Below are 26,782 nucleotides of genomic sequence, written 5' to 3' on the forward strand. Positions count from 1 at the left end.
GAGGCCCCACCAGCAGGCGGAGCCCAGAGCAAACCCAGCTCACCTTTACCTGCGGAGCAGTATGAGAACACAGGAAGGCCTCGTACCTCGTCCAGTTTTATTTAATGAATGGGGATGTTAAACATGGATCCTTTTTTATTATCTTCTTCTTCTTAAACTCTGTTGACTGCTTGGTTTCAGGCCTCTTGACTGAACTTTGCCAGTTGTAAGGGAGTTCTTCCCACCATCACCAGGTGATGCTCACAGCGAATCAATCTGATGGAGCTTTGAGGTTGATGTTAATTAGTGCTATGCAAATAAAACTGAACTGAAATGTGAAATATACTTGAAAATGATTGGATGTAGCCTCACAATAATGCTGTCAGCTTTAGCTCAGCGTATGCCATAAACACACACACATACACACACACCTGTCCGCAGGTAAACAGTAACAGGTAATTTATGTGTGTGTGTGTGTCCTATGGTTTGGGCTGAGGTGGGGTTGGGTGTAGTTATTGCTGTCACGTCCTGTCCCGGGCGCCAAAGCAAACAGAAGCATCAGCAGGAGGTTACAGACAGTCGGGGAAATGTGCAGTTTGACAGACGAGAGCAAACAAGCAGTCCGGCCTGTGGCTTCGCATCTCTCTGGGAGTCCCTGCCGTATATTTCCTCCACGTTTGGTGGAAATTCATGTGGACCGTTGCCCAGAATTCATACGCCGGGAAACGTAAAGTACATGGATGTGAGCTAACACCATCCTCCCACAGCACAGCGGAACAGAAACAGGTGGAGGTAGCGACAGCGAGTTATCTGCAGAGGTTTGTGTGTGATGAAGTGAGACAGAGCCAGTATTTTAAAGTGTCAGAAATTGACAATCAGAAATTGACACGAAAAGCTCTTTAATATTTTCACTTAGGAACATCACCTGCATCTTTAAGCTTTGAAAAAAAATGAAAAAAAGAAGAAAGAGTCTGTTTTGCAGCTGTTGCTACAAAATTGTCATTTCATGTCAAACTGTTATTTTTGGATTTTTCATAGATTCAACAAAAGAAATGTGAACAAATGATGAAAACACCGGTTAATAGGGATGTAAGAAAATATCGATACAACGAAATATCGCGATATTTCGCGCAATGATACTGAATTGATATTTAAAATCAGTGTTATCATTTTTTTTAATTGAAAAATGACATGCATTTACTGTTTATTTCTTTTGTATGTTGGAATTCAAACTCCGGCCACTGGTTTGCAGTTTTCACCGCCTTTACTATAACGTAAAAACGAGGTCTCACGATAACTGTAGAAGCGTCTAGTTTGCCAAAAGAACGAAGTAGAACAGTCAGTGGACGTGTGTGATGCTAGCTAACTGATGACTGAAGAGGAGAGGATACAGCCGGCCCCCGCAGCTTTCAAAGCTGATGTGTGGACTTATTTTGGATTTAGGACAAAAGAAGGCAGTAAAGACTATGACAAGAGCTATGCAGTCTGTAAAATCTGCACCGCCAGAGTCAAATATTCCGGTAACACAACAAATTTACGAACACACGTGTCTAGACACCATAGCGACGTAGCGTCAAATGCTAATTTTAAAACGAAACGAGGTGATCCCTCTCAACGGACAATTGAAGAAGTTAACTTTTCGAAACTACCAGCAACTTCAACTGCAACAAAAATAATGCAGTCAGTACTTGTTTTTATTTGCAAAGACATGCGCCCTTTGAGTGTTGTGGAGAATAAAGGATTTCGTAATATGATTAAAACGCTGGAGCCCCGTTACACCGTTCCTTCTCGACAACACATCACGGACATCGCTCTGCCAAAAGTTGTACCAAGAAGTCGAAGCGACAGTGCTGGACTCTCTCAGCTCGGCTGAGACAGTTGCTCTGACATGCGACGCTTGGACTTCGAGAGCCACTGAATCGTACGTAACTGTTACAGCACATCACATAACGGACCAGTGGAACCTTCAGTCTCATGTACTACAAACCCGAGCCATGCATGACAGTCACACAGGTGAGCACATTGCAGCGTTACTAACTGACGCTGAATGGGGATTGAACGCAAAGGGCCTTGTTGTTGTTACCGATAATGCACCAAACATGGCTCTCGCGGCTAGACTTGCAGGCATGACGCACATACAATGTTTTGCACACAGTCTGAATCTCGCCTCACAGAAAGCACTGAAAATACAATCCGTGGTGCGACTTCTTGGGAGGATCCGACGTGTAACAGCCTTTTTCAGGCGCAGCACCACAGCCAGCAACCAGTTGAAGCAGAAACAGTGCCTCCTTCAGCTACCAGCTCACAGATTGATCACGGACATAATTACAAGATGGAACAGCTCCTATGATATGATAGAACGATTTTTAGAACAGCAACCAGCCATCTGTGCAGCTCTGCTTTCTGCAGAGTGAGTCTGACATCACATGTGCAGAAGAAGTTGTCAGGGCACTCAAGCCTATGAAGGACGCCACCCTGGTGATGTCAGAGGAGAGTATGCCAACCCTGCTCCTCTTCATGCCAAGCTTGTGATGGGTGCACAAGAAAGTGTTGATGATACACCGATAGTAAGGGACATTAAGACTGCCATAGCAGAAGATCTGGGAAAGAGATATGTAAATGAGAGGGAGACACTATGGATGGCATCAACTGTTGATCCTCGGTTTAAGGACCTGCCCTTCCTGTCTGAAGCAGAGACCAGTGAGACCTATTCCAGACTGTTGGACACTGTGGTGACTGTGATAAAGAAGGAAGAAAATGTAAGTAAATAAATAAATTTATTTGGAAAAATTCAACTGAAGTTATAAGCAAGTGAATAAAGTAAAAAGCAAAAAAAAAATGCATATTGATGACATTTGTCATCAAATATTAGTGAAAAACAGGGTGAATCTTGGATTTGAATTTTGACTTTCTGACATTAATACTATTTGAATTTAATGTTTTTCAGCAGCAAAAGAATGAGGAGACTGACAAACAGGTGGAGGAAGAGAATGCCACAGAGGAGGCTCATCACCCACATATCAAAGACAACTTTGACTCCATCCCCCGGCCACCCCTAAAAAGACAGAGGACCTCATGTGCATTGGTGGACTTGCTCGGAGCTACCTCTACTAGTGACAATACTGCACCAAAATCAGAACATGATGTTGCTGCAGCTGAGATCAAGAGGTATAGAGATGAGACCCCTTTGCCTCTCACAGGAAATCCTCTCAGTTGGTGAAAGGACCATGAACAGGAATACCCTCAGCTATCCAAAGTAGCAAGAAGTTTCCTATGCATTCCTGGAACAAGTGTCTCTGCAGAGAGAGTTTTCTCCTCTGCAGGAGACATAGTAAATGCACAGAGAAGTGTCCTGAGAGCTGACCATGTCGATCAGCTTGTATTCCTGCACAAAAATCTGGAAATTGAAAAATAAACACTGAGAAAACACTACACATGTAAAATCTCTGATATGAGAATGTTTGACATTTTGGTTGAGTCTCATAAGCACTTTTATTTAGATGAGTAAATTCCTTTTTTCAGGTTGTACTAAAAGTGTTCCATTGATGGACACTGCAGAGCTGTACTTTATTTTATTAAGACTTAATTGTAATAGCACTTTACATTTTTTGTTAATGTTTACTTGGATGGATTCTTCAAGCAATTTCATTTTTGATTTATATTTGTTTATGTTAAGGTCACATAAAAAGTACTTTGTTTTGATGCTCCATAGAGCAGTTTTTGGATAAGTATTTTACAATCATAGTACTTAGAAAGACTTCAGTGTTACATGTTTACTTTTTTCATGTTAAAAAATACTTGATATTTCAGTAAAGTAGTTTTTGTTTGTTTATTTGACATGACTTCTAATAAGGCAGATGTGAATTTCTCCATTCATTTTGAACTTAGAGAGTGTTTTTGTTTCAGATGTTTCATGTCAAGCATTAAACAGTTTGGACTGTTTACTGTGAGTTTTCCTAATTAAATTTAGTCCTACTAAACACAAATATCGTCTGGCTTTTAGTATTGCAATATATCGTATCGTCTACCCTGTATTATGATACATATTGTATCGCCAGATTCTTGCCAATACACACACCCCTACCCGTTAAACAACAAAACTAACAAACCAGTGAGCGATGCCACTCAAACCAGGCTCACCCTGGCCGGGTAAGACCCATCAAACAAAACACAGCGTGGAGGAGCACGGAGGAGCACGTGCTGCCTCATCCGTCTCCAAGAAAATCCGCCAATACAACGTCGTGCGATATTTGCGTCTGCCGTGTTTTGGATCGCAGATAAGACAAAGATGAGGGTCCTAGTCTCCTATCTGCATTCCAAAATTAACATAGTCCCCAAATCTGGATCAGGGACCTTGATCAGAATGTGGATTATCTAGAATTCCCGTCATCATCCCAATAAGCTCACGCAAACACAAACACAGTCAGAGAGTGGCAGATTACAGCTGGAAGACAGATAAAAGCAGGAGAAACAGACATGTGTGCATGAAGTGTGTGAGCTTTGATCTGATAGCAGAGAGCAGCCACCACAGACGATGTCTTCAGAGGAGGATTTGCCCATGGCTGCTGATTGTAGCCACAAAATGACGAACACAAGCCTGAGCACGCTCAGTGGCGTAAATGTGAATAACTTGGACAGACATTCAGCAGCAGCTCTTTGTGGCCTCATGCTTCTGCGGAAACATTCTGCAGTTATTATATAAGCTCAGATAGCTCAAACACTCAAACGCATCCACCTTCATGTGTTTTATTTTGAAAAAGAGGACTGTGATTTTACCTGCCAACCACTCAGTTTGGCTGCTTCAGCCCAACCAAACACATCTCATAAAAGCTGCTTTACTTTAGTAGAATTTGATCTGAAGCATCTCAGGATTCATCACATAAAGTCAGAACACTTTATAAAATATGCTACAACCATCATCCAGTGTCCATGGTAGCCTCCTGCCACAGTTACACTGTTAATCTGCATAAAAATGGCTCAAAGACGTTATAATGGTTTACAAACAGAACCAGGTCTGTGCTTGCTAAAAGACTGATTCTAAATCCTCCTGTAGTCTGTAGTCAGTAATTTAACCTGTGATCGCAGAGGAGTTAGGAAAGGTGGCCTCTAAGCCCACTTGTTCTTTTTACTGACGCTCATGCCTGTGTCTGAGTGTCAGGTGTGCCGGTGCCTTCACTCTGAGGAGATACAGATGTGCACAAGTGACCACCCACGAAGTCGACAGGACACCAAACTGAGCCCAGGCGAGAATTCTGCTGCACTCATCTGAGCGTTCTGTCCCTCTGAGCTTCCAGGACATATTGAAACTAAAGTAAAGTAATGAACACAGTCTTAGTTATTTAATTATCTTAATTATGCAATAAAATCTCTCTATCTGAACCATGAATTAAAGCAGCAAAAGCATATAGCAGTAAGAGTATGAGGTAGCAGACTGCTGTGTGCTCACACTTGAAAGCCTTTAAACTTTTACTGCACGCCTCAAATCCAAGCCTCTGATGTGTGTGTGTGTGTGTGTGTCCGAGGTGTACACGTCACCAAACCGTCTGCTGCAGCCTCAGCTCTGGCTCAGCTGTGCAGGGAGAAATCACCTCATTCCTCACTGACTGTGTCGTTCACATCGTCTGTGATGGATTCAAACCCAGAAGTCTTCTTTTGGGATCTTCACAAGAATTTAAAATGAGTTTAATACAGATTAAAATGGATGGTGCACCATCATACCTGCAGAGGATTTCCTAAACCTGAGCTTAAACTACGCTCTGAGACTTGATCAGCGGGTTTTAGCTGGTTTAAATCCTCGGTTTATATTAAATGTGCAGTAGTAGTATAGTTTGATGTTCTGGATGGATGCTTGAAATGCGACAGAGCATCACGATTTCCTCAAAAACCAAATCAGTCCCACTGCGTCACCAAGCCAAACCAAAACCATGATGGAGGGCTGCAGGCTGTAATTACAGGACAGCCGATGAGCTCAGTGCCTCAGCGCCGGGACTACAGCCCGGGCCTCTACAGGATACGCTGTCGCCCACTGAAGGTGTCCACAACCATCCCCACCCGGCACAAACCAAATAACCTGAAGGGGGAAACGCGAATGCTGGTCCAGGCACACATGCTCAGTCCACACATGCATTTAGATGAAGAAAGGAGTGAAAATATCTGCTTCAACTGGCTTTTCACAGCTGAACTCGGGACGGCAGACTGATCGATTTTACAACATAATGAGACATGAATTTATTGGTGATTTAGACTAAAGAGCAATGCAGGAAGACTGCAGCAAAAACAAACATAACACTGTGAAAGAGTGATGGGTGTAGTTCAAACTTCACTTTAAAGAGCTGTGATTAGCTCGTCTGACAGTTAGCGATATTCTCATGAGCCATGCTACTGTTAGCAGCTCTTGTTAGCATCTTTCCATGTCTGATTTCCTGATGAAACCGCAGGAGTCACGTCTCCTCCAGGGTCAGAGCGGGGAGCTTGGGTTAACTACTCTACTCTGAGCAGCACGGTTGATCTGATATCCTCGTGTTGGTGTTGTTCCCAGATCATCATACTAAATGTTGTTCCAGGATCAACATTGCAAGTGACCAATCAGAATGTTGTGACGTCATACTTTTTCGACTTCGGGAAAAACCGGCGTAAAACAAAAAACTGTACTTAAGCTGCGTGAAACCGCCTCTGTCCGCCGATCAACGGACCCTGACCCTAACCCTAACCGTAACCCTTTAATAAACAGTAAGCAGAATTGATATTGTCCTTGCAACATTGGAATTTCATAAATGCACGAATGGCTTGGCGCGCAAAAGAATAACGTCACAACAATGTGATTGGTCACTTGCAATGTTGAACCTGGAACAACATTTTCATGATGGTCTGGGAACAACACCAACACGAGGATATCAGATCATCCGAGCAGCACAGTGTGTGCAGATGGGCCCACCCCTTCCTGAGGCAGGTTCTGCTGGAGGTTTCTTCCTGTTAAAAGGGAGTTTTTCATTCCCACTGTTGCCAGAGAAAGTGAGAAATGGACCGGAGGACCAAGACAGAAACACTTAAATAGCTCAGTGTAGCATCATTATCAACATTATTATCACTTCGACCTTCAGATCAGTTTATTGACCTTGAAGGAGAGGTCAGAGGTCAAATGTGACACAATATTTTAAATCTTTATTTGGTGCTTTCTATATGCTGATGACACAGCACATGTGTAAGAAGCACAGTTTCTAAGTTATAAGACTTTTTCATCAGTTTCATGAAGCTGACCTTGATGGCCTCGGTGGATGGAAGACAAATTTTCATGACTGTTACAGTCATCGTTACCATGACAACATGACTGTTTCCCTAACCCTACAGATGTTTCATCATCAGAGTTTACAGGACAGCGAGGCGGACGCATCACTGCCACAGCGGGCATCGTAAACAATCATTTCATCTTGTGACCGTCAGCATGCTCAGTCTGGAGCAAACATCCAGCCGGCTCACTGTTGTTTTCTTTCAAGGGCACATTTATGAAAATCAAACAGCGTCTCAGGAATCAGGCAGCCTGTAAAAATCTATTTGGGTTTTATTGTGTTTCTCCACATTTCTTCCATTGATCATGGCGCTGTCACGTTTTCTATTTCAAGCTGAGTTTCTGTTTTTTAGCTCAGGGCGCGGCAGCGAGCAGTAAGCGTGTCATTTACACCTCAGAGTTTGTTCATATGAGTAAAAAAAAAAAAAAATCTAAAATGACCCATAATTTATTCTGAGTGTGGGTTTATACTCAATGTTTCTGTTGGTATGGAACAGCAGCAAGAGGAGGAGGAGGAGGCTTGAACCTCCATCAAAGTGAAGAAGCCTCCTGAAGGCCGGCATAGAGCAGCAATCATTTTAAGAGCCTGTGATTTCACAGGAAGAGGTCGAAGAAGAAGCTTTAATGTTTGTTTCTGGGTTTAAAATGTTCTTTTTTAGTTTAAAAACTGACCCCCGACCCCCCAACCCCTCATCAGACTCGAAGAAACACCAGGACCTGCTGCAGCTCTGGTGTTTACAGTCAGGAAAAATCATACATATCATACATTTCATACATTTTGCACTGAACAAAGCTGTAACCAATAAGAGATGCAGCCTGCAGCAGGTACACTGCAGTCTAACGACTTCACAGGTGGAGTCCGGACCTGAAGACTGCCTCAGTTACAGCGGAAGATCCAGGTGGAGGCTGAAGACAGAGCAAGGTTTACTGATGAAAAATCCAAAAAGGAACAGAGTGGTTTCTGTCCTGGTGGTGGACCTTTAACTGGTGCTTTATCCTCTGGAGGATGTTCGACGGTGTGTGTTTTGTGGATGTGGAAAAGCCTAAACCTGTCAGGCCCTCTGTTCTGGTCCCAGTAGAACCACAGTGGGAGGCCGCATCACTTTGACTGTTGTAGGTCGGACCGAGGCTTGCTGGCTGTTGGATTCTGTTGTTCCAAGTGTAGCTGCACAGGGCGGGGTGTCACTGCAGGTCGTTTGCTGGGTCAAATGTGAAGAGGCTGGAATGAAAATGAACACTTCAAAGTCTCAAGCTGTGCTCTCGGCAGGAGAAGGGTGGAGGAGATCAAGTATCTGATGTAGCATCTGTAAATTACATGTTGCAAATTTTGGTAAATCAGGTTGTGCGGTTTAGAGATTCTGCTCCCTGTTGCTCCTTGAGAGGAAATGCAAATGCAGCAGGATCTCTTACCTGTAACTGTCACTGTGCTGTTGCCCTAAACACAGACAGCTGTTGCCCCCCCCCCCCCCCCCCCCCGAAAAGCTGCTGTGTGACTCAATTCAATTTTATTTATATAGCGCCAAATCACAACAACAGTCGCCTAAAGGTGCTTTCTGTTGTACAGTAGATCGTACAATAATAGAATCAGAGAAAACCCAACAATCACATGACCCCCTATGAGCAAGAACTTTGGCGACAGTGGGAAGGAAAAACTCCCTTTTAACAGGAAGAAACCTCCGGCAGAACCAGGCCCAGGGAGGGGCGGCCATCTGCTGCGACCAGTTGGGGTGAGAGAAGGAAGACAGGATAAAGACATGCTGTGGAAGAGAGACAGAGATTAATAGCAGGTATGATTCAATGCAGAGAGTCTATGAACACATAGTGAGTGAGGAAGGTGACTGGAAAGGAAAAACTCAATGCATCATGGGAATCCCCCGGCAGCCTACATCTATTGCAGCATAACTAAGGGAGGATTCAGGGTCACCTGGTCCTGGTCCACCTGGACTCGGACCTGAATGACAGCAGAACTTTGACCCGAAGGAAGACGAGGCACAAATCCAAAAACAAAGCAGAAGAGGAACACAAAGAAAAGCCTTCAGCTCATCAAGACAGGAAGCAAAAACACGAGAACCGAAAACTACCAACAAGAATCTAGAGCTCAGAAAACCCCAGGACCACCACACCGTGTGACCTTCAGGTCAAATGTGGCGGACACGCTGCTCACAGGCCACCAATCAGGTAACTCTGTCATAAAATGTGAGAAATGTGTGCGCATGTAAATGCCAGTATGCGTTTGCAGTTACGTCCCTGCAAAGACTTTACTCAGGCAAAATAAATTATCCTGCAGTGTGATGAACACATCGCACAGCAAAAGAGCAGAGCTCGTTCTGCCATCCCCAAAACATCACCGATATTAAATCACAGGGATTATATAAAAAAATAACACAGCTTTCAGCCAATCACAGACCTCAGATATTTCTGTGTTTCTTTGTTTCACTACGTGGCACACAGATGGGTGTGTTTCCATAATCCTGTTTAATAATGCTGCCACATTACAGGGGCGTTTAAATCCTCACATCTTCAGACCTGCAGAGCTGCCCGTGGATGATTTAGCAGCAGAGGAAAAAATAATGACATGTTTCATCAGACACAGAGAGACGACTGCCACGTTTGCAGAGAGAAGGGAGGGAAGAAAAGAAGAAAAGGTGGGCAGACTGAAGAGTAACAACACCTCCTCCCCTCTTTTCTCTTCATCTGCAGCTGGACTGTGGCTTCCTCGCAGAATGGAAAACGCCACGTTGCATTGCAGGGATTTTCCCTCTCTCCCTCTGATCCAGCTGTTCTTCACATCAGCTCTGGTCTGCATGCTGGGAACAGACAGTAGCAGTCCATCAAACAATGAGACAGAGAAAATGAAGGGCGAGCCGAAGAGCATGAGGCATGCACATGGTTCTTGATTGCTTCTGTCTGTCAGAGGACAGCAGATGCTGGAAAAGCAGTCCATGAGTCTGAGCTGTGGTGATGCAGATGTTCTACAAATGCCCCAAAGCACTGAAGTCACTGAGTTACAGTTTTATGGGAACAAGACTGAAGCTTTAGTGTAGAGCGAGATCGTGACTATTTAACTCAGGCATAGATGCACATTTACGGAAAAATACGATTTACTTGCACAGAACTTTTACCCGAGGTTCAAGACCAGACGGAGAAGAACTCAGATAGCTGCAGTCTGTCCAGCAGAGGCAGCAGTGAGTCAGTCCCCATAGACAAACTTTAGAACAATGTTTTTATACTCACCTAGTTTTCAGTTTGCATTATTATGGGCGTGGCCTCTCTGACTGACAGGTGAACAGTGACACAGGTGGCTGTAGCTGCTAGCTGCCTGCTAGGCTTCACCTCAGCTACCTGGAGTCCCTGAACTGGACCTCTGGAGCGTCTTTATGCTGTTGCTCCATTCTGCTTTGGCTTAAACAACCCGGGACACAGAGAGGCTTCCGGTGCAGGTGTACGCCAGCAGCCATCAGTGACCATCACCAACCAGACACGCACTTATAATAATAATAAATACCATATACCCAAATACTGGACAGCTATGGTTAGCACTGTTGCCTGAGTTCTATGTCACATGCATGTTCTCTCCATGTTTGTGTTTCCTCCCACAGCCAAAAGGACTGAATGCATGTACCAGTGGCTGTCTGTGCCAATGGCTGTCTCTCTGTGTTAGCCCTGATTGGTCAAATTGTGTACGTTGCCTCTCGCCCTATGGTAACAGGGATAGGCTCCATCATGAATCAGCTGCTGGGACTGGGAGGGTTATCCTGATCTTATTGCTGCACAAAGTGCAAATGCTCAGCTAATCAATGTGTGCCCATCTTCCATATACAGTCTGTAGGTGGACTACGTCAATCCAGATGTTTAAAGTATTTTGTATTTGATGATTTTCTTCAGAGTTACCAAAATGTTTTTTATGTCTTTGATCTTTCTAACAGTAATAAGTAACGACACAGGTCACGTGTTTCTTCTCGTGTCATCGCTGCTCTCCAGTCTTCATTTATCCTCCAGCCACTGCGTAAGGGTTAACATCACAGACCCGCCCACAGGCGGTGGGGGAGGCTGTGATGGACCAAAGGGGGGGGGCTGTATCCAGGCTGGGACGTCCCATTGGAAATGAGCTGTGCGTAAAGCAGTACTGGAGTTAGATCGTCGGGGTCCCGCACACAGCTGACTTCTCTTCTGGTGTTCTTCTCTGAAAGCTGAAGGTAAGCGCTCTGCCTCCGACTCGTACAGACACATTTACACTTTTAGATGCAGTGAAACGTTTCTGCTGTTAGAGCTCTGTCAGTTGGAGTGACGGCTTTACGCAGAAGGGCTCTGCTTTGACACTTTTCCTCACACACTTATCACAAACACAGATGTCCGTTTTAACTTCAGCACATTCAACAGCTGGTACTTTTTTTCTGTTCCACTTTGTTGAATTTTGCTTTTAAAGGCAGGACTGTGGTCTGAGAGCAGCCACGGCTCCTTTGCCATTACTGCTCAATCACAGCCTGCAGGTGAACGAACTGAGAGCATTCAGACTGTGGAGCTATTGTGTGCCACATCGGCAATAAGAGGAGGGGGGCTGAGGGGGAGGAGGGATTCAGACCCTTTTTAATTGGACACTTTTGTTATTCTGATTCTCGATTTTCTGCTTTCCTCTCTTTGGTGAATTATTGTTTCTGTAAAAAACAATTATGTGGAAAAATGTGTGAAAATACAAAAACAAAGAGAGAAAGAAAATCGGACGAGGAGGAGGTGAAGCTGTGACAGATTCTAGTTTCTCCACAGTTTCCTCCTGACCCCCTCTGTGACCCCCTCCCTGATTACTCTCATGTAAAGGAATGCAGGTTGCCATGGTGATCGGTTACCAGCTGTTTCTTTGAGTTAGTGCTGATCCATGGTGCAGCAGCTGGATTGTCATGGAGCTCCATAAAGATTTTCACAGTTTGGTTAGAACAGCCTGACTGGGCCCATAGAGCCGTGACCCCCACCCCAGATCCACCCAGCAGCCTGAGGATAAACTAGAGAGCTGCACAGCACATATGACCATCATGACTTCAAGAATCCAAAACTTATACTGTGATTTTATGTAAAAGTACAAATCAGTAGTTTAACATTAGTGGCACGTGAGCTCTCATAATGATGATGGCTCTGCCTTTGGTCCCTTTTTGTGGATGGCAACATTTCCTGGGAAGAAAAAAAGGTCAACAGAAGAGACGTTTATGTAATTTTGCACCCAGCAGTTTGTTTTTTGTTGCATGAGGAAAACTGAAAAAATAACTGAAGATCTACAGGAACTCTTTAACCACAGGAACCTTCGTGTAGTCACACCTGAGCTTTACTGGACGGTACTTTTCAGATATGCACAGATTAAATGAAACTTTAACTCAAACTGAGTTGAGTTTTTATATCTTTAGAAAATCTTGGGTTATTTCATTGCTCGCTGCTGTCTAAGGAAATGTGCTCAGTCCTTTCTTCTTGTGTCACACTCGGTTACATGTGTCTCAGTAAAATGTCTCCAGTCTCGTTTTGTGTGTTCGTCACACCTGTTGAGGATTTGTCCGAGATTTCTGTGGAAAGGCTGAAGCACAATGTGCCAGCATTAGTATGAGAGAAGTGCAGACACAGCGTCTCTGGCTGCTTAATTGTTGAGGTGGCAGGTCTGGACCGGAGTGGAAGGTGGAGGAGGAGGTGGTGGAGGAGGGGCTGGAGCTGAGGATGCTGTGAAAAGCCAGCTTGGCAATCTCTAGAAAAACACTAATCCCCAGAAAGGAAGGAGGGATTGTGCTACTGTCTGTGCTCAGCGCGGAGAAGAAAAATCTGGAGTTCAATGTGAGGAAGAAGGACGCGAGGAAGGAGACAGAGAAGGAGACATAAAAGTAAAAGAATAAAGAAATATGAGAACACACCAACAGACTAACAAGTCCTGCTGCTTAGAGGGAAAAGTCTCTTCAGAGTTCAGTCTGAGGTGTGACTGATTCATCGGTTTAAAGAAGCACTTCAGTCGAGGCGTGCTGACTTCTCAGTTGAATTTATACAACTTAAATCACCACAGCAGTCACCTCAAGGCGCTCAATATGGTGAGGTAAAGGCCAGACAATAATACAGGGAAAACCCCGGCAATCACACGACCTCCAATGAGGAAACCCTTGGCGAGCGTGGGAAGGAAAAACTCCCTTTAAACAGGAAGAAACCTCTAGCAGAAACAGGCTCAGGGAGGGGCTGCGACTGCCTTGGGATGAGGGAAGGAAGAGCGGAAGTGTGAGAGGGGCTGCTCTGACTGACAGGCTGAGGGACGCTGCCATCAGTGAGCGGTACACTCCCTGTCTCTTGGAATTGTTTTGGTTAGCAGAGCAGTCGCCCTCTGGTGGACATTAGAGAAACTGCAAATCAAATCAAATCACTTTTATTGTCACATCACATGTGCAGGTACATTGGTACAGTACATGTGAGTGAAATTCTTGTGTGCGAGCTTCAAAAGCAACAGAGTTGTGCAAAATACAATAATGTAAACAAGCAAAATACAAGAATGGCTACATCTGAAACTAATACATATATGTACAATATATAATAGTATATGCATTTCTGGATGTGTATACTAAATATTTTTCTACGTGTGTGTGTGTGTACACATATTTTACAAATTAAATAGAGTAAACAATAAATAAAATACCGGTATATAAAAATATACAGAGTTGAGCAGGTGTCAGACCTGAACGCTACCACCATCTTTTATGCTGTCTGAGGTTTTAGCTCAGATTTAGCTTTATAGCCAGGGTAAGCCAGCCAGAAAGACACCTCACCGGAGTTAATGTTAGCTTACTTCCACGGTTATCTAAGGCTAATGTAGATAGCTAACTGATATGAGTGGATCAGGTATTTCAATGTCTGACTTCAGGTCAAGCTACGAGCAACTTTCTGTTGTCTGGTGTTTTATCCAATCAGAGTAAAGCTGTAAGAGTGAACATTAAATCATTAAAAGTTTATTAAAAGTTACATTTGTGTGTGATTACATCTGCTTTATTCTTATCATCTTCCAAAACCTTAAAAAGAATATAAATAATATTGAAGTAAAGGGTCTGTGACCACCATACCGAGCACATAAAGTCAGGATCTCCTGGTTTCCTGCTGTGTGTGTTGGATGAAGTGAAAGCGGCAGCAAATGTAGTTCAGTGTTACAAAAGTGGCCGAGATGAAAGCGAAGAGCGCTTAAAGCCGGCCTGCCCAGTGACGGAGCAGCGTGTTCCCTCTGATCTGTAGATATGAAGATTGGTGATATTATTTTACCTCAAATTACAGCAATCAAAGAGAAGAATATCAAAGATAAAATTATGAAGGGAAGGAGAGAAGGATGAAATAGAGTCAAACAGGTCATGTGGCGAGGGACTCGGGTTACAAACATCCGGACTTTTTCCACTCGAGTTCTCCTTCATTCTTCTCTTTGTGCTCAGCGGTGCAGGTGAATGGGACGCTGTGAAAACTGCTCTTTGTTCAGGCAGGTCGCTGGGAGGTCCCTGTACTCCCTGGAAACCAGATTCATCAGGTGTGAGCTCGGACTGAAGAAAGAAACCGCTGCAGCAGGCTGTGAAGATTAAACCTGAAGTAATGCAAGAATCTGTAATGAAGCAATCCACAAAGAGTTAATGTCAGCAGCTTATATTCAATAAGTGAAGATTTGGTTAATTTAGAGAGATTCTGGTAAGGAAACAGTCCTACTGGTCCAGGTTGCAGTGAGATTTGATGCATATTCAGGAAAAACTACTTACCTCATCCATCCAAAGACATGCAGCCCATCTCACATTAGGTGTGTGATGAATTAAAAAATCAACGCTTTTTTATGGGATTCTGAAGGTCCTAATGGAAAAGTAACATCTGCTATGGGCCAGGGGTCACGTGGTGGATGTTAAGAGGTCAGAAAAGTGGATGCTCTCCATGTCATATATCCCTCTAGGACATGTTCTGCTCATTTCCACTGACGAAAACTGGAAACCATCAGTGACTCAGTGACTGCTGCTGCAGATTCTGTTGGGTTTGCAGCATCAGCCACGTCTTCTGTCCTCAATTAAATCTGTAGTGTTGTTGTTTTCATTTCAGCTACTTAGAAAGCAGATTGTTTAAAGTCGTTAAAGTTCGAATCATAATCTTTCTTCTCTGAACCAAACACGAAGGAGGAGTACGGGCTCAGACTGTGGTCATAAATATTTTGTATTTGTAAATAAGACTGCATCGTTGTGAACTGAGCTTTGTGACCTTGTAAACCAAAATATCTGAAAACTTTATAGAGTTGAATGAATTTTATGAAGATGGAGGACAGCGAACACATGTTCGATAAAAGATGAAAGGGTATAGTTGTGGTATACCAATGGTCAGAAATACCATTATTACTTTAGTATTACTTTAACACAAAGTCGCACTGCGCTACAGAAGCGCCGTCGCCGTCCTCCATCTTCAAAATGTTTTACCTTTCTGGGACCTGAAGCTCAGTGAAGCGCCCCTCCTACAGTTAAACCCATCTGCTCTCTGATTGGATTGTTACATTTGTGATTGACATGACATTGATCAATCAGCTGACAGGAAGAAAAATTCATACTTGCAACTCGAGTTTTATGTGTAGGTTTTTGTAGACAAACTTTAACAAAAAAATTTGTAACTCATCAGTGTGATTTACAAGAAAAAAATCTGAGCCCATAGAGGAGACCCTCCAGTTTTCCTCTAACAGCCTGACTCAGGGTCTGCACTGATCTTTTACTTCCTGTCAGTCCTGTTCACTCGTCACAGACGGCTCAGCAAGGCTTTACGGCACACTCGGATTTCTGCCACCTGTTTGATGGACGGGTCTTTTGGAGCGGGGGTGGGAGACAGTGGTGCCAAAGGTCAAAGGGCAAACGCTGGAAGCCATCACAGAGGAATCTTTCCTTGAGGCGTCCGTCTCGATGGAAGAGAGGTTCTTCTTGTAGAGTTGAAGAAGTTATTGAGAAGCCAGCAGATTGAAGGAAACCGCTGTAGCTCACACTGAGCGAAGACCTTAGAAGCGAGATGATCTCAGGGCCATGCCGAGGCAGGAGAGTCAAAGTTAGGATGCGTCTGTGTTTTGCGTGCATCATGAATGCTGACCTTCCTCGTTCTGAACAGCGTGTGTGTCTGCAGAGCACATCACACACAGAGGAAACCGCTGTTCATTCTCAGCATTTGCTTTGCACAGCTGTTTGTCTGCAGACGCACTGCGACAGGTTGTTTATCCAGGCCCGCCAACCTTCCCGTTATGACACCAAGGAGAAGAAGAAAGAACCTGTGTGAATCTGCTCTCTTTGAAGGCCTGCTGGGAGAGGAGCAGCTGCAGAGGGAAATGTCTGCATCACTGGAAGATCCAGCTTGGGCTGTTTACGCTCGCTTACCCAGCTGAAATCCACTGGTGGGGAGGGAGAAAGGCCCCTTTATGAGCCTCAAGTTTCCCTTTTAGCCTCACCGTGTTTGATTATGTGAGCGGCTTTCCAAATAAAATAATTTGTTTTGCTGTTACATCAGCATGTCCGGCCTCCCCTTTCCCGCCGAGCCAAGCCCAGTGGCTCTCTGGCCAAACGAGAATAAGTAAAAGCGATGGGAACACCACGTCCCTCCAAATCAAACACTCGCTTTCCTGCTTATTTTCTCTTCTTGCTGCGATGACACTCAGCCCAGACACTCTGCTTACGATGTGTCAGAGGCCCTTACTTATGTCCCGTCTGCAGAACATCTTTTTTTCTTTCTTTTCAAAAGGTGCAGAGAAGTGCCTTTGTGCAGGTCATTCTCCGACTGCTGCCAGCTCTTCTGTAATTTTCCACATCTGAGCTGCTTATGACTTCTTAGCCTTCTGAAACAGAGGACACCTCTGTGCCGGTCCTGCCTGGACTCTGAGCTTAGAGCAAACGATCTTTTATAGCTGCAGAAGCAACGAGCAACTCTACACATCAGAATTATTCTCCTTTTCCTAATACGACCCAATCCATGTCAGGATTTGACCCTAAGGGATGCAGTGCTTAACCCCCGTTAGACTTCAGGCCAAAGGAAACAGATTTCATCTTCTGAAACAGAAACAGGAAGTGATATCTGTTAACTCACCCACCAACTTAAAGGTTTTTCAGGCCTCCATCAACAGCAGTGATAATCAGAGCAAGCTCAGGTTCTTAAATAAATCCAGAGGACAGCATCAATTTGAACCACATGGAAACGTTTAAAGAACAAAAGAAAGTTGTTGCTATGATTCCAGACAAGTAGGAAAGCAAAACGATAAGAATTAGAACCATTTTTTCTTTGTGATTTATTTATTTATTAAATATATTTCTTCTGCATGACCAACATGTAATAATAAAAAACTAAACTAAATAAAGAAAGCCCTGCTAAAAGTCCATTTCCCTCTTGGCCAGCTTCAGGAAGCCTACAGAGGGGCAGCAGCAGGACTTTGTGACTTTACATGAATGTGTGCACTTATATGCTGATACATTACCACCCTGTATCAGCTGATAGAAACCGGTGGGAGTAGAAGGAAATCTGGTTCCTTAAAGCTGCAAATTTAACCAAAAATCAACGTCCGTCCTTCCTAACGAGCACTGCTGTGAGCATTTGGAGCCGATCGCAGACAAACGCCAATCCCCGGACTCGTGTTTAGCCTGAAGGTTCTTCAAACAGATTTACTCTTTTCTGCATGTGTCGCAAAACGTCGCTCGACTCAGCCTCTTCGTGTCTACAGGCCTCGTGCTTTTCATCAGCCGGGCACGGTGTCAGCTTCAGTGTTTTCACAGTCACGCCATTCAGCTGCAGCTATCTTTGACATGCTGGGAGGTTTAAAGCTGCAGAGGAAGGAGGGATCATTCGTTTTTATTCAACTGTTGTTGGTTTCAAGCTGCTGCACTCTTATCCGAGGCGCAGGAATTCCAAGTATGCACAGCTCTGTTTGCTAAGTCTTATTATCCTTGCTGATCTCACGCAGCCTTTAAACTGTGTCCGCTCAAAACTGCAGATACTGCCTTGTGTTTTGGGGCGAATTCCATTTCTTTTCAAAATCAAGACACAATAACAGAGGGAGGAACTTTGATCTGTATGGTCTGCTCCTTCTCATATGTTTGATCTCACAGATTCTTCCCCTGATGTCTGGGAGAAGCTTGATGGAGGTGCAGGATGAGATAACTAGTAGACTGAGCAGTGCTGCGCTCTGTTGCAAACAAAGGAGGCTTTATTCAGTCCTGGAGACATGACACAAAGAGGAGACAGAAGCCGGGATGAGTTTCCAACAGTGGTTCCTTAGAGGAGACACAGAGAGTCTCTTTTCACAGGAAATATGCACTGTCTGTTATCTTTGACACACTCGGGGTGACAGAGCTTACTGCAGCATGTGCAGCACTAACACGCCAGCGTATCAAGCGTATTTTGGTAACTGCACAATGACCTCTCTTCGTGAAGGTGGCAGAAGGTGGTGGCACCGTCACCAGCACCTAATAAAGCTCCCAGCTGGTGTTGTGTTTGGTTCCACCTCTAAATACACACTTTGTCCTTACCAAAGTCGTTGCCACCGCAAACGCACAGACGCCAGCGTGTCGCTCCATAATCGAGCCTCTCTGTCGCTCGGGTGTGAGGACACGAGCAGCAGACACACCTTTAGGTTTCAGCACAGATCCTTCAAAATAAGTTGGTCAACTGATATTTGAATGAGTCCTCCTAAAACTCCAGCGAATCTGTTTCTGCAGGCCTCTCTCACATCCACGTCACCTCATGTCACTCTCAAGTGTTTCACAGGCGGGTGCCAAGTCCTGTCTCACCCTTTAAAAGACCCCAAGTCACATATCAGGGCCCTGTTATCACATATCTGTCATTAGGGTGTAAATGTGTGTTTAGCTGAGCTTAATTGAGGCTGGTCGATCCAAACACTGGCTGGTGCAAACGTTGCCTCAGGCTGCTGTGAGAGAGAGCGCACAAAGACCGGAGCCATTTCCACCCGAAGAGCATGACAACAGGCCGACCCGGCCTCGTACGGGGACCCCGGTTAGCATTCGGTCAGACTCCTGCAGCAGAGCAAACGCCTCTCAGAGGGAGAGATGGTTCTCAGAGCGTCACAGACCATCTGAACCCAGCGTGTCGGGAAACAAAGCAGACAGTGAGCGCTTCTGTTTGGGAATCTGGAGCGCTTCCATCAGCGTCAGAATCGTCCCACAGGCTTCTGTGGTCGTGAGAAGAACTGCAGGGCTCTCTGCCAGAGGCGCCATAGTTTACACTGATTCTAACAAGCGAAAGAAGAAGCAACAAAAACTCTGCTTTACTTTGAGTGAGCACTCACACAAAGCTGCGTACTTAATCAAGTGTCTGTGTGCGTTTTTGTCAGCTCATCATCTCTGTTTGTCTCCACAGACTTTGAAGATGAGGGTGTGGATCGTCTTCCTCCTTTGCCTGGCTGGCCACGCCAGGGCTGCTCCTGTAAGTCACACATGCCTGTAAGAGTGTGTGTGCGTGTGTAGATGTTTACGTCTCGATAGCATCTTCCTTTCTTTGTGTGACCTCTTTTCTTCTTTCCTCTGCTGTGACTTATCGTGTGTGCGTTTCTCTTCGATGTGTGTGTGTGTGTGTGTGTGTGTGTGTGTGTGTGTGTGTGTGTGTGTGTGTGTGTGTGTGTGTGTGTGTGTGTGTGTGTGTGTGTGTGTGTGTGTTTTCCTGATGGCCAGTTCCTCCCCTGTGAGTGTTTCTCTACTGTGTGTTTGTGTGGACGCACTCACATGACTTCTATGAGCAGCCACAAGCATTTAATAATGTTTAATGTGTGTGTGTGTGTGTGTGTGTGTGTGTGTGTGTCAGGCTGATGAGGAGCCCATCGTGGAAGAGCCTGGGACTGAGGAGCCAGTTGTTGAGGTGAGTCCAGATGTTGATGTTCTTGCCGTCTGTGATCATCGTCCGTCACACAAACAGGAAGCTTCAGTTTCCATAAAACACTCCATAAGGATTCCTCTGTAGCCTTCGTGGATCTGTGAGAAACCCTGGGTGAAAGTCTGCAGAGGAATCCTCTGGCAGCGAGTGTAAGTGTGACCGTGATGTCTGTGGGAAACATTTGCTCTCCCGTATGTCTGATTTGGCCTCTGCGGCATATTTTCTGAGCCACGCAGCTGCTCGGAGATGATGCGATCTGCAGCGGAGCTTTAGGGTTCATCCGCAGCGTAGCCGAAGTTCGAGGCGTTTTTCCACTTGTGACTGCAGGAGAGACTGCTTCTGTGAAGAAATCAGTCCAGCAATAAAATCATCAACAAAAACTTGTTGTTTTTTGGTTGCTTTCTAAAAACATGAGCCCAAAGGACACAACGAAGTGTTTTTACAAAGAGCTGACACATGTTTGAGACATGTCAGAAAATAACCAAGATCAGCTTAATGAATCAGTCATCTGTGCTTCTGCTTTTGTTTCTGGGTCGTGACCTTCTTGCCTCGTCAAAGCTTTTCAAAAAAAGCCTGGGAGCTTCTGTTTCGTCCTTGAAGGCGTCTCAGGTTTTAAAGCAAATTCCACCCAAATCCGACACGCAGCAACTGAAGACGTGAAACGTCCGTGCTTTTGCCTTTTCAGGAAAGCGCCATGTCACACACGGCAGCGCCTATTCTTTCAGTTCCATCCGCTCAGGTTTCTTTCCGTGATATTCCAGAAACATTCCTGCAGCAGAGCATAGAGTCTTCATGAGAACGTTTTATGGTTTCCTGCTTCAGAGGTCCAGTGGGACCAAAGATCCCACAGCTGTTAATTTTAGCTGCTCAGGAAGCCATTACTCCACATGTGGCCCCAGCTGCGTGTTATTGTTGAATATTATGGTCTGGCTGCTCCCAGACTCTGTTTGGCCTTCAGGGAGGAACCTCCTTTAGCGGTGATGCTTCAGCTTGTTTTTCCCGTCTTCAGGAAACCAGACGTATTTAGGCGGTTTGGTTTAAGTGGACGTCAGGCAGAAATAGACCCGAACACAGCTCAGACCTCAATCTGAGCGCTTTATGATCTGATCTCTGACCTCTCGTGTCCTTCAGGAGACCGAAGTGGGGGCCAATCCAGTGCAGGTTGAGATCGGAGAGTTTGACGAGGCCATCGACATTATTGAGGATGTTGTCACTGAGAGTAAGTTCACAAACACACTCACTTCCAATCAAAACTTTAATGTCACAGTTAATGTCCTTCTGTCCCCTGATGGGTGGTAACGTGGACATGAAAGATGTTGAGATGCTGAAGTCAAAGCAGATGTTCCTGCAAACCTGCTGTAAACATTAGAATGAAGGATTTGATTTCACAGCATTTGTGGCTGTCTGAGTTTAGCAAAGCCTCAAACTGGCAACTCAAATGGCCGTAATGACAGACTCCCTCGCTCTGTAATTACACATTCCACCCACTTTAAGAGGCAGCTCAGCCTATGAGCTGCACACCCTCACTTAATAATGCACAGCAGGTCAGCTACGAGCCGCTGTGTTCTCACTGCAACAGCTGACAGCAATTTGGTGATTATTTGATGATTTGTATATATTGTGCTGCTCCTTATATCTTAACATATTGTATTGCTAATAGTCTAGTCTGTTTTTGTTTTTGTTTCTATTAATGTTACTGTACTGGAGCAACCGTAACTCTCATACTTTCCCTTAATAAAGTATTCTGATTCTGATTCTGACAACCAAAAAGGACAGAAGAGACGTAAAGAAGGAAAGATGGAAATGCAAAAATGATGCAGATCTGCCTTCTTTATGTCCACTTTAAATAAAAACTACATTTTGTCCCTTGAAGCTAAAACCTACTGTTTCACTTCTGTTTTCTCCACAGATGCCTGTCTGAACTACCACTGCAAGAAGGGCAAAGTGTGTGAGGTGGATGAGAGCAACACTCCCATGTGTGTGTGCCAGGACCCCTCTACCTGCCCACCGGTGGAAGGAGACTTTGAGCATGTGAGTTTAAAATCAGCCCGAGTGTTCCTGACCTGAGTGGTGTGACTGGCATCTGCGGCAGGAGCTGAAGCTGTGCAGCTCTGCGTGTTTCTGCATGAAGAGATTTTGTCCTCTCTGCAAGCAGAAAGAAGAATTTTAGCATTAGGCCAACTGTAATCTGATTGGCCTGCAAGCAAAGCAGAGGAGCCACCGGTGGGCGGAGCTTCTCTATTAGGGCTATCTGGTGTCTGTGACATCACGCAAAGCAAAGAGTAGAAAAAAAAGAAAGAATTCCGAGCTTTTAGTTCAGTTTGTTTCAGGAAAATCATATTTTCAAACTAAAGGGCTGTTTTGGTCAGAAGCACACGTGTGAGGACTCGTCTGTCCCTGCAATGTCACTGCGTTGCAGACTGAGCTCTGCTTTCTCTCCTGCAGATTTGCGGCACTGACAACAAGACCTACGAGTCCTCCTGCCACTTCTTTGCCACCAAGTGCACCCTGGAGGGAACCAAGAAGGGCCACAAGCTGCACCTCGACTACATCGGCTCCTGCAAACGTGAGCTCTCACACTCTGCATGGAACCGTTCAGGCAATGATCCATTATGGCAGGGTATAAAAACACATGATCTGCAGACCATGCAGAGATTTTCCTCTATTCATGAGGACTCAGATTAACAGACTAACACGTTGTGTTCTCTGGATGCAGGTCTTTAGCACAGTCTGAACTTGGCTTCACAGATTTGTCCAGTTAAACAAAGTTTTAAATCAGAAATGGAAACAAACTGTTTGTTTCCATTTCTGATTTAAACGGTCCTGAATCAGCATGCAAGTATTTTAGATGGTATCAGTGAGCATTAAGTAAGCTCACAGCGCGGCTAAGTGGAGTGCCAGAGGTTTCTTCCTGTTAAAAGGGAGTTTTTCCTTCCCACTGTTGCCAAAGTGCTTGCTCATAGGGGGTCATATGATTGTTGGGTTTTTCTCTGTATGTATTAATGTAGGGTCTATCTTACAATATAAAGCACCTTGAGGCGACTGTTGTTGTAATTTGGCGCTATATAAATAAAACTGAATCGAGGAGGACGCTATCTCCTTTAATCTGAGTGGATACAGCAGGAATTGAAGCGCTGAGCCTTCGGGTGGTCTCGAGTGAGTCTGAGTCACTGAGTAAAGGACGGGATGGAGGGCGTGCTGCCTCCACCCTGGTCACACCCAAACGTTAATGTTGGCTTCGGGGAAAAAGCCTCTTTAATCACGTGTAAAGCACTTAATTATTTGAACCTGTTTGCAGCATTTAAACTAATTCTAGAAGATCTGAAGGATGAGCTGCAAACCTCCAATAACGCACAGAAACAAAGATGAAACTGAGATAGGAATTATATCTGTGGATGCATGAGGACAAAAAGGAGTTTGAAGTGGCTCTGCAGTAAAAGGAGTGCAGCTTTTCTGAGATTTCAGGGAGAACCTCTCCTAAATTTATCTGACAACTCGACTGGAATTTTATCTCATCTGGATTTCCAGCTCATGAATTTGGATATTCTTGTATCGCTGCTCCCATCTTTTGTTTCGACATAGTGCGTTTTGGTTTCTTCCTGTTTCTGTTTTTTGGTTCGGTGTTGATGGTTCAGACATATCTGAAGTTTAGTTCCCAGTCAGTTCCCCTGCCTCCTCCCCGGCGTGCCAATAGGCTGAGCTCAGGTGTGTCAGAGCACGCTAGTGATTGATGGGTGGGTCTGACTGTGGCTGTGGCTCGGCGGCGTTCAGACGTGTCCCAACACGCGAGCTATAGAACACGATACACAAGCTCAGCGCGAGGAGAAGTGTTTGGGCTCCAGGGTTTAAATGGAGATCACGGCACTGTTCAGTACACCAAAGTACACCTGGGTGTAGCCGTCACTTCCAACCCTGCATCATCAATGTTTGAAACACTCATGCTTTGATTTCCAGCATCACAGACGTTTGTGCAGGTGTAGAGCCCAGCAGTCAGTGTGAGTCTGTGTCTGATGGTGCTTTTGTCTTGCAGTCATCGAGCCCTGTCTGGACAGCGAGCTGACAGAGTTCCCGCTGCGTATGAGGGACTGGCTGAAGAACGTTCTGGTGACGCTGTACGAGCGCGACGAGGACAACAACCTGCTGACCGAGAAGCAGAAGCTCAGGGTGAGAACAGACCGGCTTGTTGATCTGTCCTTTATTCTGTTCACAATAAACTGTCATCATTTTAGACGGCAGTCACAGACACAAATGTTTCAGGTTTCATGATGAAACGTAAGTTTAAAGAAGTGTCTTTAAGCACATTTGTGCTTCGAGTACTTTGAAATGCGGTCGAACAGTTTGAGGATTTAACCTCAGCCTGAGGAAATAAGTAGTAAACCTACAAACATGAAACAGAAAACAGAAAAAAGCTTTCAGGCTCTTTATTGTTGCACGTCTGCCACTTCCAACATGACCCGACGTGAACTCCTCCGTCCGACGTTTCAGGTGAAGAAGATCTACGAGAACGAGAAGAGGCTTCAGGCCGGTGATCACTCCCTGGACCTGCTCGCCCACGACTTCGAGAAGAACTACAACATGTACATCTTCCCCGTCCACTGGCAGTTCGGCCAGCTTGACCAGCACCCCGTCGACGGGTATGTAGGGGTCATGGGGAGGGGGAGATGATGCTGCGTCTCACCAACTAAAGGCCAAACTTATCCTTGCTGTCCTGTTTGTTTGCTTCCAGATATCTCACCCACACAGAGCTCGCCCCTCTGCGCGCGCCTCTCATTCCCATGGAGCATTGCACCACCCGCTTCTTTGAGCAGTGCGATGCTGACGCTGACAAATACATCGCCCTGGAGGAGTGGGCCACCTGCTTTGGCCTCAAGGACCGTGAGTACCGAACACCTGACAAATCTAATACGATCCCTCGGACTGTGGGACAGAGTTTTTGGGTGGGTAGGGCGTGACCCGACGAGCTCACTGTTCTGACCGTGTCCTCTCTGTGTTTCTCGTCTTTGTGTTTGCAGAGGATGTGGACAAAGATCTCATCATCTGAGTCGCTCTGACCCGCAGCAGCAGTATGATGTCTCTTATTCGCTACTAACGGGAAAAGGTGCTGATCCCTAAGTTAAACAAACAAATGACAGTAACGGTGCTAATTGCATTTCTATTTTTTATTTCTCAAATAACGGTCTTTCCTACCTATACCACTAAAATCAATTAGAAGAGAGAAATGTGCACAGCCTGTACTAACCCGATGTGTTCACGGATCTTTGGATCGTCCACGTGTGGAACAAAAAGCTCCTGTAAAAAACAAAAGACCTCTGATGTAAATCTACGTGCTGCCAGTGTTGTATTCATGCTGCCATGTGTTCGGGGCTTTAATTGGAGATGGCTTTGAAGTGTTGTGAGCGGACAAAGCTGTAAATTGACAATAAAGTTTGGAAATAAATGCTCCCTCTGCTTGCTTCCTACTAAAATGAGCTGTTTAGTTTTTGCACTCTTTCGGTGGTGGACTCTCTTTTTTTTTTGTCATTTGATGTATTTTGGTTTTTGATCTTATGACTACTGCTACACCAGTACATTGAAAGCAATAAAGAGGATATATTGTTATGACGAGGGGAAAATCTCGCAGGCTGAGAGTTTTTCTCATGTTTCTACTGACGCTGAGAGCCGGAGCGACCTCTTATCCATGAATAAAAAACTATGAAAAGATCTGAACATCTCTGCATGCGTTCGTATCTGCATTTCTTTCTCCCGTTCTCTGGAGCTTTTACTAAAGCCATCTGTTTATGGGCACGTTTTTGGGAGAAGGACGTCCTCTGTGGTGTCTCCTAACTCCACCTTTATCAGCTTTAAATACTCTGATTCCCAATTACACCCCCCTCTTTTTTAAAAAAAAAAATTTTTTTTTTTACAGTCTTCCCTTTGCCCCCGATGCAGTAAATAGTTTAAACTTTTTCACCACCACTATGAGTAGTGTGGAGGATTAGTAGAGTGGAGCAGATCCCAGTCCCTCTGGCGATGAACAACTTTTAGCCAAAACGTTGCAGCACATGATGCAAATGACCTGAAGCCCTAAGAATCAGAGCTGCCAGCTGTGAAGTGGAAGAAGAAGAAAAACAGACGGTCCAGGATTAGGCACAAGCAAAGTCTGTATAAAAAAGATGGCTATAGCAGCTATAGTGGGAGCATTACCGCTTTGACCATACCGCCGTTTCCACCGTCTCCACCATCTCCATCTTGGCGGCAGAAAGACCTGGATGTGATGACATCGTGCATCGTGCTCATTGGCTACTCACCTGTGACTGACAAGTCGTGAGTGAGCGGTTTGATGTCACAGTTAATAAAGTCTGATTAGGATTTTCAAAACAGGCTACATTTTTTTATTCAGTGGGACCCAAAACAGTCTACAGGGGTCACAAAGCTGAAACCACAGCTATCGCTCCCTGGTGGCTTTCATCATGCATCAAAGGTTGGTGCCGAGTATCAGGTAGATATTTTTGGAGAACCACAGAAACAGCTGGATTTTACAATATTTATTCAGTATCTCCAATTTAATCCAGCTGTGGGTTACGTGTGCACCGAAGGCCTTTTTACTGTGATTTCACTCAAAAGTTGTCTTATTTTCTCAAAAACAAACAAAACTTTTTTGAAAGTGTGACTTCT

General features: G+C 44.8%; 1 protein-coding gene across 1 annotated transcript; it reads left to right on the plus strand.

Annotated features, from left to right (window-relative positions):
• Positions 1–11,327: 11,327 nt before the first annotated feature.
• sparc (secreted protein, acidic, cysteine-rich (osteonectin)) lies at positions 11,328–25,565 on the plus strand. The gene is made up of 10 exons (XM_004552074.4): positions 11,328–11,460; positions 19,619–19,684; positions 20,060–20,113; positions 21,260–21,347; positions 22,038–22,159; positions 22,574–22,694; positions 24,159–24,292; positions 24,614–24,762; positions 24,855–25,003; positions 25,141–25,565. Exons 2-10 carry the CDS (start codon positions 19,628–19,630, stop codon positions 25,167–25,169), a joined length of 903 nt encoding a protein of 300 aa, XP_004552131.1. The 5' UTR covers positions 11,328–11,460; positions 19,619–19,627; the 3' UTR covers positions 25,170–25,565.
• The last annotated feature ends 1,217 nt before the right edge of the window (positions 25,566–26,782 follow it).

The sequence above is a fragment of the Maylandia zebra genome, linkage group LG2, assembly GCF_041146795.1.
Source record: "Maylandia zebra isolate NMK-2024a linkage group LG2, Mzebra_GT3a, whole genome shotgun sequence".
NCBI classification, from domain to species: domain Eukaryota; kingdom Metazoa; phylum Chordata; class Actinopteri; order Cichliformes; family Cichlidae; genus Maylandia; species Maylandia zebra.